The sequence below is a fragment of the Ctenopharyngodon idella genome, chromosome 20 (assembly GCF_019924925.1).
Source record: "Ctenopharyngodon idella isolate HZGC_01 chromosome 20, HZGC01, whole genome shotgun sequence".
Classification (NCBI taxonomy): Eukaryota; Metazoa; Chordata; class Actinopteri; order Cypriniformes; family Xenocyprididae; genus Ctenopharyngodon; species Ctenopharyngodon idella.
In genome coordinates, this window is record NC_067239.1 from 10,834,326 (window position 1) to 10,850,587 (window position 16,262).

At 36.3% G+C, this 16,262-nt stretch overlaps 2 protein-coding genes across 10 annotated transcripts in view; one reads left to right on the top strand and one right to left on the bottom strand.

The window, feature by feature from the left end:
- The window catches only part of LOC127502722 (centrosomal protein of 128 kDa), a 128,809-nt gene that overhangs the window by 83,774 nt on the left and 28,773 nt on the right, over window positions 1–16,262 (bottom strand). For all 9 annotated transcript variants that reach the window (XR_007926907.1, XM_051875987.1, XM_051875986.1 and 6 more), the window contains exons 8-9: window positions 16,066–16,188; window positions 11,931–12,017 (exon numbers count right to left, since the gene is read on the bottom strand). Coding sequence is in view for 8 of the 9 variants with exons in the window: in XM_051875987.1 (XP_051731947.1) it covers window positions 11,931–12,017; window positions 16,066–16,188 (210 nt within the window). In the remaining variant the exon portion in view is untranslated. The remainder of the gene's footprint in view (window positions 1–11,930; window positions 12,018–16,065; window positions 16,189–16,262) is intronic.
- Window positions 1–16,262, top strand: part of LOC127502714 (DNA polymerase zeta catalytic subunit-like) — an 845,784-nt gene that overhangs the window by 17,870 nt on the left and 811,652 nt on the right. The window lies entirely within an intron of this gene.

Below are 16,262 nucleotides of genomic sequence, written 5' to 3' on the forward strand. Positions count from 1 at the left end.
GTAGGGAAATAGTCAGGCTGACAGAGAGAATCTCAGAATTAGAGACACGCATCCAAACTTTAATCGAGGATAGTAAGAATGCAAGGGCTTCAGATACTGTTTTGGATGCGACTAGCTTAGTGAACTCTGTACATTGTTTGGTTCCGGCTGTAGAGCCCGTGCAGCAGGGCACTTGGGTAACGGTGAGGCGGCCTAGCCGCGAAAAACACCACTCTTCCGTTCCAATAAGAACATCAAACAGGTTCTCCCCACTCAGTGATACACCCACTGAGAATCCTGTTGAAAGTGCCCTAGTTATTGGCGATTCTATTACACGGAACGTGAAAATAGAGACACCAGCCACCATAGTCACATGTTTGCCGGGAGCCAGAGCACCTGACATCAAAGCAAATTTAAAAGTGCTGGCTAATGCTAATCGTAAATACTCTAAGATTATTATTCACGTCGGCACTAATGATGTTCGACTTCGCCAGTCGGAGATCACTAAAATTAACATTAAAGAGGTGTGTGAACTCGCAAGTACAATGTCAGGAGAAGTAATTTGCTCTGGCCCCCTTCCTGTTCGTCGGAGTGATGAGATAGTTAGCAGATTATCATCACTCAATGGCTGGCTGTCTAAGTGGTGTCCGCAAAATAATATAGGTTTCATAGATAATTGGAAAAGTTTTTGGGGCAGACCTGACCTGTTAAAAAGAGATGGTATTCATCCCTCCCGGGATGGTGCTGCTCTTCTCTCTAGTAATATGGCACATAGTCTTAGAACTGAAACATGACAAACTGGGGCCCAGGTCAGAAAGCAGCAGACAAACTGGCTAAACCGACCGTCTGCTAGCTGCCTCACGTTACAGAAGTCAGAAAATTCAGATAACTCTCAACACATAGAAACTCTTACACCTAGATATTTTCAAATAGAGACTGTGTCTGTACCCCGAATTAGTAAAAACAAAAAACTTCCAAACCCATTTAATGGTAAAAATTTAATTGATGTTCAACAAATAAAAAATAGAGATAATAATGCTAAACAAATGATAAAACTCGGGTTGTTAAATATTAGATCCCTTTCTTCAAAATCACCGAAGGTGCGTAGGCACCTATTGTATCTGTTGGCGTTCTTTTTTTTTATTCTTCTTCTTCTTCTTCTTCCGCTCGAGTCTATGGCAGCCCATAGAACCGTATGGTAAAAAGTTGTGAAATTTGGCACACAGTTAGAGGACAGTCTGAACTGTGTCCATAGCAAATTTGGAGTCTCTAACTCAATCCCTCTAGCGCCACCAGCTGTGCAAAATTTCACTCATGTTTATGTTAATAACTTTTGAACCGTAAGGGATAGAAACAAAATTCTTTTTCCCGCCATTTTAAATTTTCTGAAAAACCTACTTTTTCGAACTCCTCCTAGACCATTACTCCGATTTTCACGAAAATTGAACCAGATCATCTTCAGACCATGCCGACAAAAAGTTATGGAATTCTCAAACCGTTTTCGAAAAATTCATGAAAACATTTTATGTAGCGCTTGCGAAAATAGACATAAGGCTGTATCTCCACAACGCTTTATCGTATTCAGACCAAACTTGGTACATTTTATCACAATCATGACCTGAGGCAACATGCAGCGTTTCGGCGCAGCGCCACCTACTGGTGCGGAGATATGAAAAATGGGTATTTTTGCTTATAACTTCTGATGGGTTTGTCCAAAAATCATCATCGTTGGATTCGGGGCATCATGCCGAGTCGAATGATATCCAATTTTCCCATATTGGCCATTTTGAATTTTGTGCTAAAATGCTGTATTTTACGAACGCATTAGCGTATCATTATGAAACTTTGTATGGGTCATCAGCACAATGCCCTGAAGGGGCATGAGAAGTTTTGGACTGAGAATTTTTATTTTTTTTTATATGCTTATAACTTGATCTGGTTGTCTTATTTTCATGGGAGTCACATCCTTAGACTCCTGAATCCTTGCCGAGTCCAACGATACCAGACGTGCTAGGTTTTGACTTACAGTTTGTGCGGCGTGGTGATTTAGCGCTTAAAAAACGATTGCGAATATCTTTGAAACCGTTAATCCGATTGAGATGAAACCAGCGTAGGAAACACGGAACCTAAGCTGGTTAACTAAATGTCATTGCCCAAATGTCAAAATTTTGATAGGAAGTGGCAAAAAAATCAAAACAAAGTCGTCCATGGGTCATTGTTCATGATCTCTTACATGTAAATGTCTATAACTCCAAAACGAAATGAGGTATTTGCACCAAATTTGACACACACATATATGGGGTCACCCTGAGGACACATAAAAAAATTGGTGGGATTGTGCCTCTTGGTGGCGCTATAATTGAACAAAACATGAAATAACTCCCTCGACTCTGAGGTATCGCCAGCGATACCACCTCGGTTTTTTTCTTACCAGTGTGAAAGAGACTCAAAATACTCCGTCAATGTTGCACATACAATTAAGAGTTATACACCATTTTAATCTGTGGAATATCTTCTTTTATTTGTGTACACTCAGAGTAAGAACAAAATGCTGTGCTTTTTGTAAAATAAAGAAAACTAACATGATGCGTGATCTCTCGTCTCCCTCTGAACGAAGTCCAATCTGATAGTTCTCAGAAAATGAACTGTAACTTAGTGAATACTAATCACAAAAAAATTAGACTTATGTCTAAAGAAACGTTGAAATGTCAGATTTCAAATCATGTAAGTCAAATCGAAAACAAAAATTCTGTGTTTATGTAATCTGTATGAAAAGAAACATATGTCAGACGCCCATGATTCAGCTCATTATCCGCTAATGCGGCCACGCCCACGGAGCGAGCGTTATTCAGATGCAAATTCTGAGGCAATACATGTATACATCGTCTCAATCGTGTATTTATTGTCTTGAAAAGTGTTTATATGTTTGTTAAAGCCATGGTTAGCGACCTCTGGAATACATGCCGTTAGTTCCTGGAATGTCCTGTTCTTCTTTAGATTAATTTGTGGACTAAAGGTGTACAGAGCACCCTCCGGCTGCAAGTATGAATTGAAAACACAGTATCCAGCGTTCATAGTGATGACGATAAATATTAAATAAATATTACTCCTCTGTATAGAAAATTGACATAAACATATGAGAATCCATCAATATTTCTCCAAATGTGCATGCTTTTAAGCTAAAAGGCTATATGAAATGCCATAGAGGTAACATGACTGTTCAGACGCTTTGCATCACAGAAATACATTATATTTTAAAGTATATAATAGAATACCATTATTTTAAATTGTAATAATATTTTACAGTATTGCTGTTTTTTCTGTATGTTTGATATACACCATGATGAGCTTGAGACATGATCACAGAGGGTTTTTTCACAGCCTACCTGACTGAAAGAGCTCATTGATATGCAGGTCATTAGAGGTCATTATGCGAATCCTTTGTCTTCTCAGGTGTGAATCACAGGATTATTCATGATGATTCACGCCTCCACGCATACTGTGTTTCTTAACAAAAAGTGTCTTACAAAAACTAAATCAATATATTGTTTTATATGAACGAGTATGCAGGAAAATTTTTACATCATTTTGAAGCAAAAACTCTAGTCTACAACCTCCAATAACTACGCATAACCTCCAATAACCACGCATAAACGTTATTCCTTCAAAAACACAAACATGTACATACATGTTCCTCACATATTATTGTAGCCTAGTTTGTGCTGAATACAGTGTAATGACACTTTTTCCATTAATATGTTTATGAACAACTGAAAAAAGCACAAATGTCAGGGCATGTCAAAACTTCTCCAGGGCCCCAAAAATCCTCAGACCCCAGAGGGTTAACTACAATACAGTATCATGATATAAAATGCTATATTATACAAATGCATTGATGTACCTTTACGAAACTCAGGATGTGGCATCGGCATCATGCTCTGAAGGTACACAATAGGTTTTGAGACAGCGCCTCCTTGTGGTCAAATTTTATAACGAAATATTTAAAAAATGCTAATAGCTTTATATAAATGTGGCCTATTGTAATGAGACTGGTCTTATTAGATTCTGTGGGTCATGCTGAGAACATTGATGCCAATTTTGCCATAGTCAGCATAACTAAGTCTCCACTACTTTGATTTTCTTTAAAATCATACTTTTTTTAAACTCCTCCTAGTCCATTGGTCCAATTTTCACCAAATTTGAATCATATCATCTTCAGACCCCACCGGCAAAAACTTATGGATTTCATGTTGATAGACAATCATTTTCCAATGCTGCTGCAACGAATTAGAGGCATGATGCCAAAATGACTGTTGAGTCTGTATCTCTGCAATGCTTTGACATATTGACACCAAACTTTGCAAGTGTCATTGTCACCTCACTCTGACCATACCACATTAATTTGGTCACAGCACCACCTATTGGTCGAAAGTGATGAACCAGTAATTCCTTACATTTGACAGTATATATCATTTTTCAGCTATTTTGATAAAATGATCTTAATAGGTCTTTAATTGCTCACAGCCATGTTGGTTGGCTTCTTGTGCCGTTTTTGTGCTTGGCCCCGTAATTGCTGCTTGCAGCTATATTTAGGGGCCAAGCACCGAAGGTGTGTAGGCACCTATTGTATCTGTTGGCGTTCTTTTTTTTTTTATTCTTCTTCTTCTTCTTCTTCCGCTCTGAAAGTCTATGACAGCCCATAGAACCGCTTGCGGGAAAGTTATGAAATTTGGCACACAGTTATGGGGCGTTCACACCAGACACGAGTTGCGCGAATAAATTGTGCTATTCGCGCGTAGTTGGACGCTTGAACATTTTGAGTTTACTCGCTTCATTCGCGCATGAAATTCACTTCACAACAGACGCGAATTCGCGTCATGAGAGGGGCTTCTGCCAGGCGGCTCCAGTCTCGTTTCTGCACACTTCCTCTGAATAAACACATCAACTCGTCAGCGGGAAAGTAGTTGTAAAATACGGCGAATAAGCTCAATTTGCCGGCTTTAGCTAGCTTATAGTCTCAATATGTGTGTGTATATGTATATATATATGTATATATATATATATATATATATATATATATAGCTCAAATTGAGTAAAGAGCGTTTTTTACAACTTACCAGATTGTCCGACCTCCTCACTCACTTTCTTCCAAGTAAGATCCTTTTTATTCCTGTTTCTATAAAAGTATGAAGATGTATCATTCAGCGACGATGATTTTGTCCTCCATTGTTGTTTCGGATTTCTGCCTCCTCTCGCTACGTCGTAATCACGTCACTACTAGAGCAAGCTCCTGATTGGCGAAAATTCGCGCTGCGTTAACCAAAGTTCAGATTTTTCAACTCGCGTGAATCACGCGTTACACGCGTCATACGCTCGAAGCACAATGCCCTGAAGGAGCCTGAGAAGTTTCAGACCAGCGCCACCTAGTGGAGAATTTTTTTTTTCATATGCTTATAACTTTGGATCTGGTTGGCTTATTTTCATGCGAGTCACATCCTTAGACTCCTGAATCCTTGCCGAGTCTAACAATACCAAACATGTTAGGTTTCGACTTACGGTTTGTGCGGCGTGGTGATTTAGCACTTAAAAAACGATTGCAAATATCTTCGAAACCGTTAGTCCGATCGAGACGAAACCAGCGCAGGAAACACAGAATCTAAGCTGTTTAACTATATGTCATGGCCCAAATGTCAAAATTTTGATAGGAAGTGGCAAAAAAAATCAAAACAAAGTCGTCCATGGGTCATTTTTTAAGATCTCTTACATGTAAATGTCTATAACTCCAAAACGAAATGAGATATTTGCACCAAATTTGATACACATATGTATGGGGTCACCATGAGGACACATAAAAAAAAAAACTGGTGGGATTGTGCCTCTTGGTGGTGCTATAATTGAACAAAACATGAAATTTACATTAACTACAATACAGTATTATAATAAAAAAATGCTATATTATACGAATGCATTGATGTACCATTACAAAACTCAGGATGTGCCATCGGCACCATGCTCTGAAGGTACACAATAGGTTTTGAGATAGCGCCTCCTTGTGGTCAAATGTTATAATGACATTTTAAAAAATTCTAATAGGTTTATATAAATGTGTCCTATTGTAATGAGACTGATCTTAATTGATTCCGTGGGTCATGCTGAGAACATTGATGCCAATTTTGCCATATTCAGCCAAACTTCCTGTCAGTCATTTTGATTTTCCTTAAAAACCTACTTTTTCGAACTCCTCATAGACAGTTGCCCCGATTTTCACTAAATTCGAATTGTATCATCTTCAGACCATGCTGACAAAAAGTTATGGATTTCAAGTTGATTCGTCAAACCGTTTTTGTATACCGTAGAAACGAAATACAGGCTTGATGCCAAAAAGACTCTTGAGGCTGTATCTCTGCAATGCTTTCACATATTGACACCAAACTTTGCGAGTGTCATTGTCACCTCACTCTGACGATACCACATTAATTTGGTCAGAGCGCCACCTATTATTCGAAAGTGATAAATCAGTAAATCTTCATTATTAACTGTATGATTTTTTCAGCTCTTTTCCTAAAATTATCTTAATAGGTCTTTAATTGCTCACTGTTGCAGTTGGTCTGATGCTCACAGCCATGTTGGCTGGCTTCTTGTGCCGCTTTTGTGCTTGGCCCCGTAATTGCTGCTTGCAGCTATATTTAAATAACTAGGCCTATTATAACATTGCATTCAGCCAGAGAGCAAATAATGACAACATAACCTGTAGGCTACATTATTTGTTTTGTATTGCTTTTTACCTCCTCCTCTCGAAACGCTGACAGAGTGGCATCATCCAACTCCATCATTTTTTAGAAAGTTCAGGAAATTCTCCATTTTGTAAAATAAAGTTTATTTATTTACAATAGCCTATGCATCCCACACCTAAATAGGTGGCCTGGTTGAATCTGCCGGCAAAGATTGGAGGCGGGGCCACAAATCCGTGAGTACAGTTTTTACAAACCCATGGGAACGGATTGTGAAAGCGTGTGCACGGATTATGAATTTGTGGGAACGGATTTAAAAACCGAGGGTACGGTTTGCAAAATCTTAGCGCACGGATTTGAAATTCGTGGGTACGGTTTATCAATCCATGGGCATGATTTGTTAAACCGAGGGAACAGTTTAAGAATTTGTGAGCACGGTTTATAAACTGAGGGAACGGATTGCAAAACCATCTGCACGGATTGTTTTTTTTTCTCCTTTAGATGACGTGCCGGGCTCCGTAAATAAGAAATGTTGAGGGGGGAAAATTATACTTTTAAAAATGAAACTAAACCACCAGTAGGTGGCAGCAAGTAACTGTCTTAATGAGTGAGTCATTGAGTCATTCATTCAAATGATTCATTCCAACGGCTGATTCAATCAAGAATGAGGCAATTGTTTATGAATGGGTCATTTAATCTTTGACTCAACCGATTCATTCAAAACGCTGAATCATTCAGTAATGAAAACAAGGCTGAGTGTTGCGCTATGGTACTGCTGTGATCTTTGTTTGAAACTATTTTTGCTGCTAAAATATAACAAAAACAATCAATGTACCTTCTAAAATGTAATATTAAAACTTCATATTAACTACTTGTTAATTGAACTGTTGTATGAAATCAGTGTCACGCTTTTAATCGTGATGGTAGCCTATTTAGGAAAACAGCATTCTTGGTCATGTGATTTTGTTTACCAGTATCAAGTTTAAAAACACATTTTTAATATTTACCGCAGTATGTTTAACCGAGTTTCTTTTTGTGTGAGCTTCACTCATGTTTCCATTTCTCCTGGAGATGCTGCGCAAGCCTCAACAGCGCAACCTTGTTACCGTCAGTACATTATACAGACTAACTATTATTATCCACTATCGATCGCCACTTACACTAAATGTAGTAAAATCAGTCATTCTCGCGTTTTGGTGATTCCCAAATTGTTGTTTTCTTTGTTTTTTGTTTTATTTGGGTATTGACGTTTTATCAGGGAAAGTAAAATTCTCTTTCACTTGCCCCTTCAAAAAAAATCCACTTATCCTGGACTAATTGACAAGCGTTAATGTCGAGCCCTGACATGTTAAACCAGCGCTAAAATCCTGATTTATAATCGAGATGTTGTCTGACAAAAATCACCATACACATAAGATAAAGACAATTGCTGTGATTTTGTCTATATGTACACGTAAAATTATCACTCAGGTTAGAAACAATAGTATCTATTTTATTTGTTCTCTGACAGAGCGCACATCCTCAACTGAATGCGCTGCTGAACCAGAGAGGCGCGCCTGCGGCAGGAAAGCAAGATCTCACGCTCGTGCGGTAGTACCGGGGGGTCTCGGAAGCTAGATCAGGTTAACAAGTCGCTATATTCGCCACAACGCACTTTCTTAGAAAAAAATTCGCAAAAGGGGCCTGAAAAATCTCTAAATTGGCAACACTGATGCAGCCTTCCGTCTCCATGTCCCAGCCCGCCGCTGTCCAAACCGGCATTACGGCAATTTTGCACCGGCCAGAGGCAATTATCAAACTGGTTCCGTGTGCGTATCACACCAATGTACGTATTTTGCGACAGCAAATCAAAGTTATTAATTATTTAGGCTTTATTCAAAATAAACTGGTAGTATTATTTTTCTTCAAAACTATCTAAAAAAATTTAATGCCTGTAGAAATTAAATTGAATGCTTCTTAATGCCATTTAAGGCCTTAATTTTCGCAAAATCTATTTAATGGCTTTTAATGCTTTTAATGCCCCGCGGATACCCTGAATAGTGATTTAAAAATACATTTGCAAATAATATTATAATGTTGTGTAGTCTATCATAATATAGCCAGTTTTACTCATTGAGATATTTATTTGTGAGGGAATAATTACCTAATAATTTTATTGGAGTCTTACACACGATGTAGGCTACAGCTAGTCTATCTATGCCATGCGTGCATTAATTTGAACCGCGACAGCTATTATGGGAGTGGCTTGATGCAGCGCAGGAGATGAAGATAATCTTGATCTTGGCCCTTAAGAAACTTTAATTAATGCTGTCACGTAACAAATCTGCTTCAAAGGTTAAATTAAATGAATTGCTAATTATGACAGAGGTTATGTTTTAAACTTGATTCAAAAAATTGTTGGTATAAAAAAAAACATTGCTGGAGTTGTTGCATAGTTGAAATAATCTAAATATTTTAAATGTTAAATATTTTTAATTATATATATTCAGTGAAACATCTTTCAATGTTTATTAAACTTTGTGAAACACCTTTGTTAAAGCATTGTCTGTCTTCTTACAGTTTTTTTTTTTTTTTTGTCGTCTTAAAATGTCTTAAATTTTTACAATATAAAGCCTTAAATGCCAAATAGTCAACAATTTAATTGATTGGGACTTAATAAACAACAATAAACATTAGCATGTTATTTCAGCCGTACTGATGTCTAGAGAGAAAGCCATTTTACCTCCCACTTTCTGTGGAATAAAGTCCTGGCCAGATGCATTACAGTAGCTGCTTTTTTAAATGAAAGGAAACTTAAACTTAAATGGTTCCTGCAATAATAACATCTGCACTGAACAAAATATTTAGCACTGTCTTTTATGGTTAACTTGAACAAGAAAAAAAAATTCATTCTAAAATATTAAATAAATGTCATAGAAAGCATTAAATTTAACTTTCTCATGCATGTCAACTAGGGATGGGTACCGAAAACCGATATTAAATTGGCCCTGGGGCTAAATTATGAAAGACCGGTATATCGATAAGCTCTGACATTAGCAGTTCTGCTACCAGTACTGGAGAAATTATGGAGAAAATACACGTACATTTATTATTGCTATATAGATGTTATCTTGCAAATTCTATCTCACCAGAGTCACCAGCTGTTTCTGTATGCAATTATATTAGAACATTTGTTTGTGATGCATTTTTGCTTTTCGCAATCTAGAAGAGAGATCGCGCTCACGCAGAGGAGCTACAGCTTTCACAACATCAAAGCCCTGGTTATTTGTGACGATGGAGGAGAGAACTAAACATTCAAACATCTGCTTACACTTTAGGCCTGTCATATTAAGCTAATTTTATTTCTGATTTCGATTTTGGCTTCCAAGGATCATCAGAAAGATAATTGAGGCAAAACTATTAAAAACTAGCCACGTTTCGTCTAGCACACCTTCCTTGTCTTCACAACTGTGCGCACTTGTTCGTCCCTAAACCCAAACTTAACTTTAGAATCAGCACAATCAGTGATTGTTGTAAAATGCAGTCTTTACTGTTGCTAAATTGCGGGACAGGTTTGATAATTATTATCAATGTTTTAAAACATTGAAAGCACAATAATCCGCGCAAGAGACGCTGTTCCTCAGACTGAATTGTATGTGTGCGCTCCAAGTTGGAGCCTCCAAAACAGATTGCAAATAGACAAACAGATTACACTTTGGGCTACTGGTGCACGTCAAAACGATCAAATACACACAAAAATATGTTAAAATGACCGACTCGGAGAGTGTTTAGCTACTTAAACGCAGTTTATATCGTAAGTGGACATGAACAGCTGTGAAAAAATCCAATATGTGTTAATATCTATTGCCTTAAAGTGACAGCAGTCACCTACTGACGATTATGCCATCAAACAACAAAATGCAAAGAGAAAATCATTCACAGCTCTTAATCTGAATATCGTTAGCTTTAATAAGCATTATTCTGTTAATTTATACTGTGAAAACCATGCAGTGTTATTTTACATTTGGTTACTTGGATTTCTTTAGTAGGCTATTACTTACCTGAACAGTAATGTTAGACCTTCATGAACAAATGAAAGCACTGTTTATTTCACTTGTATCTTTGTTTTATTGTATTTGTCAGTGTGTTTTACTTTGTTTCTTTGTTCATGTTCTTACTTGTGTCTTATGCATATAAAACACTAAAAATGCCTGCACACTTGGTGCATTTACAAATTGATGTTTTATATTAATTTCATTAAATTATATTTATTTTATTTTTCAGAATATAAAGCAATGTTAATTCAGCTCTTAATTTGTAAGAGTATCGGTAGTAATACTGTTAAAACCTTAACGATTCTCATCCCTAATATCAACACATTATTACAACACTAATTTTATGTTTTAAAACAAATAAGTAAAAGGTTTGTGTTTCTTGAAAATAATATTGCTTCAGTTAATGTTTTGCAAGATAGAACCTTATAATTCCAAGCGAAAAGTGATTTTTTAGAATTAGAAGTTTCTATCTGCATTTGACCCGTTCCAAAAATCCCCATTTACAAATTTGAGAGGATTTTGATATTGTACAGTTAGAATACATTTAGGGTCTCTGTCATTTTAATGTATGAAAGAGACTTGTTCCCCATATAATTTTTGCTATATGGAAGGTAAGAACTTTGAAGCTCAATATCTCAAAACTGCTTAGAATGTAGATAGAACCTTATAATTCCAAGGTGATGATTTATTAAAACTATGGAGAACAAGTCGGCAAGAAATTCTGGCAAAAACAATTACACATTCCTTAAAATTATGAAAAGGTAGATAAAAAGGTTTAAATATTATTATTATTTTGTACATTTAGAACTAGAATGATTTCCAAAAATTCTATTTATATTAAAATGACTAAACATACTTAGCTTCCCTAATCAGCTTCAACTCATGCATTACATCAACAGTGCATTACTACAGTCTAGCATTGTTACAGGATCAAATATGCTACATGTTTGTTTTATGTATAAAATAAATAAAAATAAATAAATTAATTAATTAAAAATAATCAAAAAAAGAAAAAGAAAACATTGTGCTACAAAACTTAAATTATTGTTTAGAGTCAAACACTCAGAACTACATTAGATGTAATCACAGCTTGCATAAGCTTATATGAATAGCATATGAGGCTCTGAGATTAATAATATAGTTATGCCATTTATGTACACTGAGTCAATATCAAAGACAAACACACCTTGCTTCTCTCATTCTCTGATCTCTGCAGTCTATTTCTGAAGGTCTCATCAGCCTCCGGAGTTTGGGTGTCATGACTTCTCAAAGCCTTTGAGGACAGAGTATCGCAGACACAGAAAAAAGAAAAAAAAAAAGAAAGATTAGCAGCCTTTCTGCTAACCTCCCCTCAACTCCACTAATGGATGGATGGATGGATGGATGTACGGATGGCTTTATTCAACTGAGAGGAAATTAAGCACTAGTTCTTTTCTGCCAGTACAATTTGGTTTAACTATAATGCAATACTCATCTAATTTGTCAGAAATAAATGGCAAGTAGAGTTTATTATTGGGCATATTGTTTACTTTATGGAAGCGTATAATATAACAAAGCTCTCAATGGAATACAAATTAACAACATTTTCTGGAGGAAAAAAAAAAAAAAAAAAAAAAAGAGTGGTACAACACCCATCACCACAATGCTACTGGGTGTTGTCAAAAGACGTCACCCTAGAGCTCTACGATATTCTGTTCTCTAGATATAGCTCACTTTCCCTCCTTCAGTTTAAGTTTATAGGATTTTTTTTACCCACTTTATTGTCCACCAAGCAAAAATCACAAGTCTGATTGCTTAGAAAAATAATGAAAAAAAAAAAACATCATTCATGTCAAGAGCACAAAGAGTGTAAGCACCACTATAAATGCTAAACTGCTTATACTGTATGTTGACTGGCAGCAATAAAAGCTATGGGATTTGTTCCAAAGTTCTAACCCCATGCATAAGTAGTTGTAAAAATAATGCTTGCCTTTAAAAGCACCACTAATTAGTATTCAGTAGACCAGTTATTGCATATAAAGATGTAATGTACTAGAATGAGTTTAAAAAAAAAAAAAAAAAAAAAAAAAGGGTGAGCTTAATTGTACTGGAGTAAATTTAATTGACTTAAAGATTTAAAAGTAAATTTAATTCACCTTCAGATTTAAAAGTAAATCCATTTTCAACAGCATCTCACATACATTATGTGCCACATGCCATTTAATGTGAAAACCCAGTATGTGTGATTCCAGCATGCATATGGAGCACAAGATAAATTTGCTTTAATGTATTAATGCATTAATGTAAGAAACAGTTGGAAATCGATTTATCATCAGAACGATATACACAAACATCAAAATAATTGAGATGCATAATTACAGAAGGGGAAACATAATTAAAATGATTAATTGTAACATAGACCAACTATCATATCATCACATTAAGGTGCCACCCAGCCACAGACAAAGCAACTGATGCCATTAAACCATTGTCTTTATGTTAGGTGTGCATTTAGAGGAAGCATTTCATAGTCTAAAAATCACTTTATAAAATGCTACAGCGACATCATTCACCACTCAACACATACAACACATTCAACACAACACAGTCAACACATAACAGTGTTCTAGATCATATGGGTGTGCAAAAGATCAGAACAATGTTTTTCTCAACAGCATTTTGGTAACTAAGCGTTTGTTTATCTGTCCTGATTTGCTTGTCTTGTTTGTTTTTTTGTAATTTCACAACAAATGCATTATTTCTCTAGGCCTAAGGCACACCGTCTTTTCATTAGCAAACTGCAATGGAGATGCAAATGAGGCTCCATTCATCAGTCACCTCTCAGATAAATAGGGCAATTGTTAATGGAAGCTAAACACAGGCATATACTGCCCCCTGCTGGTAGAACAGCATGAACCTACTCTGAAGTTTCTGCCAAATCACTGGTTTTAACACTGATTTCCCCCTGTTACCATTCCACATAATAATGTCAATCAGATATTTAGGTCTGTAATAGGCAATTTGAAACAACACTGAGTCGCACCGTGTATCATCACCTTTAGAGAACAAGATGCACTTAAATGGTTAGTTCACCCAAAAATGAAAATTCTGTCATTAATTACTCACCCTCATGTTGTTCCACACCTGTAAGACCTTCGTTCATCTTCAGAACACAAATCAAGATATTTTTGATAAAATCCGATGGCTCAGTGAGGCCTGCATTGCCAGCAAGATAGTTAACACTTTCAGATGCCCAGAAAGCTACTAAAAACAGTTCATGTGACCACAGTGGTTCAACCTTAATGTTATAAAGCGACGAGAATACTTTTTGTGCTCCAAAAAAACAAAATGAAGCTTCATGAAACTTAGAAGCTTTACAAATCTTTTGTTTCGAATCAGTGGTTCAGTGGAGCGCGTAACAAACTGCCAAAGTCACATGATTTCAGTAAACGAGGCTTCGTTACATCATAAGTGTTTCAAAATTTCAATGGTTCACCACCGGGGGGCGTGACTTTGGCAGTTTGATACACGCTCCGAACCACTGATTCGAAACAAAAGATTCATAAAGCTTTGAATCTTTATGAAGCAGTGTTTTGAAATCACTCATCACTAGGTATTGTTGAATAAAGTTGTTATTCTCTTTGCTTCATAACATTACGGTTGAACCACTGTAGTCACATGAACTTTTTTAAATATGTCTTTATTAGTTTTCTGGGCATCTGAAAGTGTTAATTATCTTGCTGGCAATGGAGGCCTCACTGAGCCATCGGATTTTATAAAAAAATATATTAATTTGTGCTCCGAAGATGAACGAAGGTCTTACAGGTGTGGAACATGAGGCTGAATAATTAATGACAGAATTTTCATTTTTGGGTGAACTAACCCTTTAAAGAAGCCATATCATAACTTTTTCCCCCCTGAAGATTTTGATGTTTGTCGTAATTTAATTTTTCATTTTTATCAATCTTCTCTCTGAACTTAAACAAATAAAACAATAAAACGGTCTGTATTTTGACATTGTCTCCTGAAAGAAGAAACAGCGCTTTAATCTACTATGATGGGCTGCACACTTGCTGTCAGAATCAATACAGTTTGTAACTGTCCCATCCTTCAATGACATTGTGATGGGATCACAAAACAATTCCTACTGAAATACAGAGTTAAAACAGTAAAGATCAGACCTCAATGATCAATGACCTTATTAAAAATAAACTTCAGCTGCTTGTTCGTTTCAAACGATGGGATTCTTTGCTAAGACTTGTGAGAGTGCCAGGTTCTACATGGAGCCAGGAACAGCACAAAGTTTGGCGAACACTCACACACATTGTTTAATTTAGAAATAATAGCGTCTATTCATCTTTATCCTTATTACCTCACCGTTGAACAAGTTTCTGATCACCCAACAGAAATCACTGACTTATATGATTGGTCATATATTAATAAAGGATTAGTTCACTTTCAAATGAAAATTATCCCAAGCTTTACTCACCCTCAAGCCATTCTAGGTGTATATGACTTTCTTTTTTCAGATGAACACAATTGGAGTTATATTAACAAATATCCTGACGCATCTCAGCTTTATAATGGCAGTGAACTGTATCAACGAGTATAAAGCTCAAGAAAGTACATCCATCCAAAGCAAAACATACTCCACATGGCTCCAGGGGGTTAATAAAAGCCTTCTGAAGTGAAGTGATGCGTTATATTAAGAAAAATATCTATATTTAACAAGTTATAAAGTAAAATATCTAGCTTCCACCAGACTGCCTTCCGTATTCAACTTGCGAAGAAAGTGTAATGCCTTTCACAGTTCAAAATGTTTACACTACGTCCTACGCCCTCCGTATTTAACTTACGAAAAAAGCTTGGAGGGCAGTCTAGCGGAAGCTAGATATTTTACTTTATAACTTGTTAAATATGGATATTTTTCTTACCATAACACATAGCTTTGCTTCACGTTTTGCTTTGGATGGATGCACTTTCTTGAACTTTATACTCGTTGGTACAGTTCACTGCCATTATAAAGCTTAAATGCATCAGGATATTTATTAATATAACTCTGATTGTGTTCATCTGAAAGAAGAAAGTCATATACACCTAGGATGGCTTGAGGGCGAGTAAAGCTTGGGGTAATTTTCATTTGAAAGTGAACTAATCCTTTAAGCACATTTTATTGTTAACAATGTTTTAGCAAACCAAGTAGCCTTTGTCAAGGTATGATGTTTCATAGTACATTAACCTCATTTAGCTCAGAATATCAAGGAAAATTAGATTTGTGATGATATGGCCCCTTTAAAATATTCACAAATAAATAAAAAATATGCATTAGTTTAGTGCTCTACCTCCTGCAGTTCTCCAGACATGCTTTTTGGTTTCTCTCTGTGATATTTTTTAGAAAGCATCTGCCGCCCCGGGCGCATCTCATCCTCAATCTCCTGTAGACGTCTCTCCACCCGTAACGAGACCTAAGATACATCATACAACTCAAACCTGACTTAACGTGCAGTTTTAAAGTGAAGTGAAAAAAGTGAACACAACA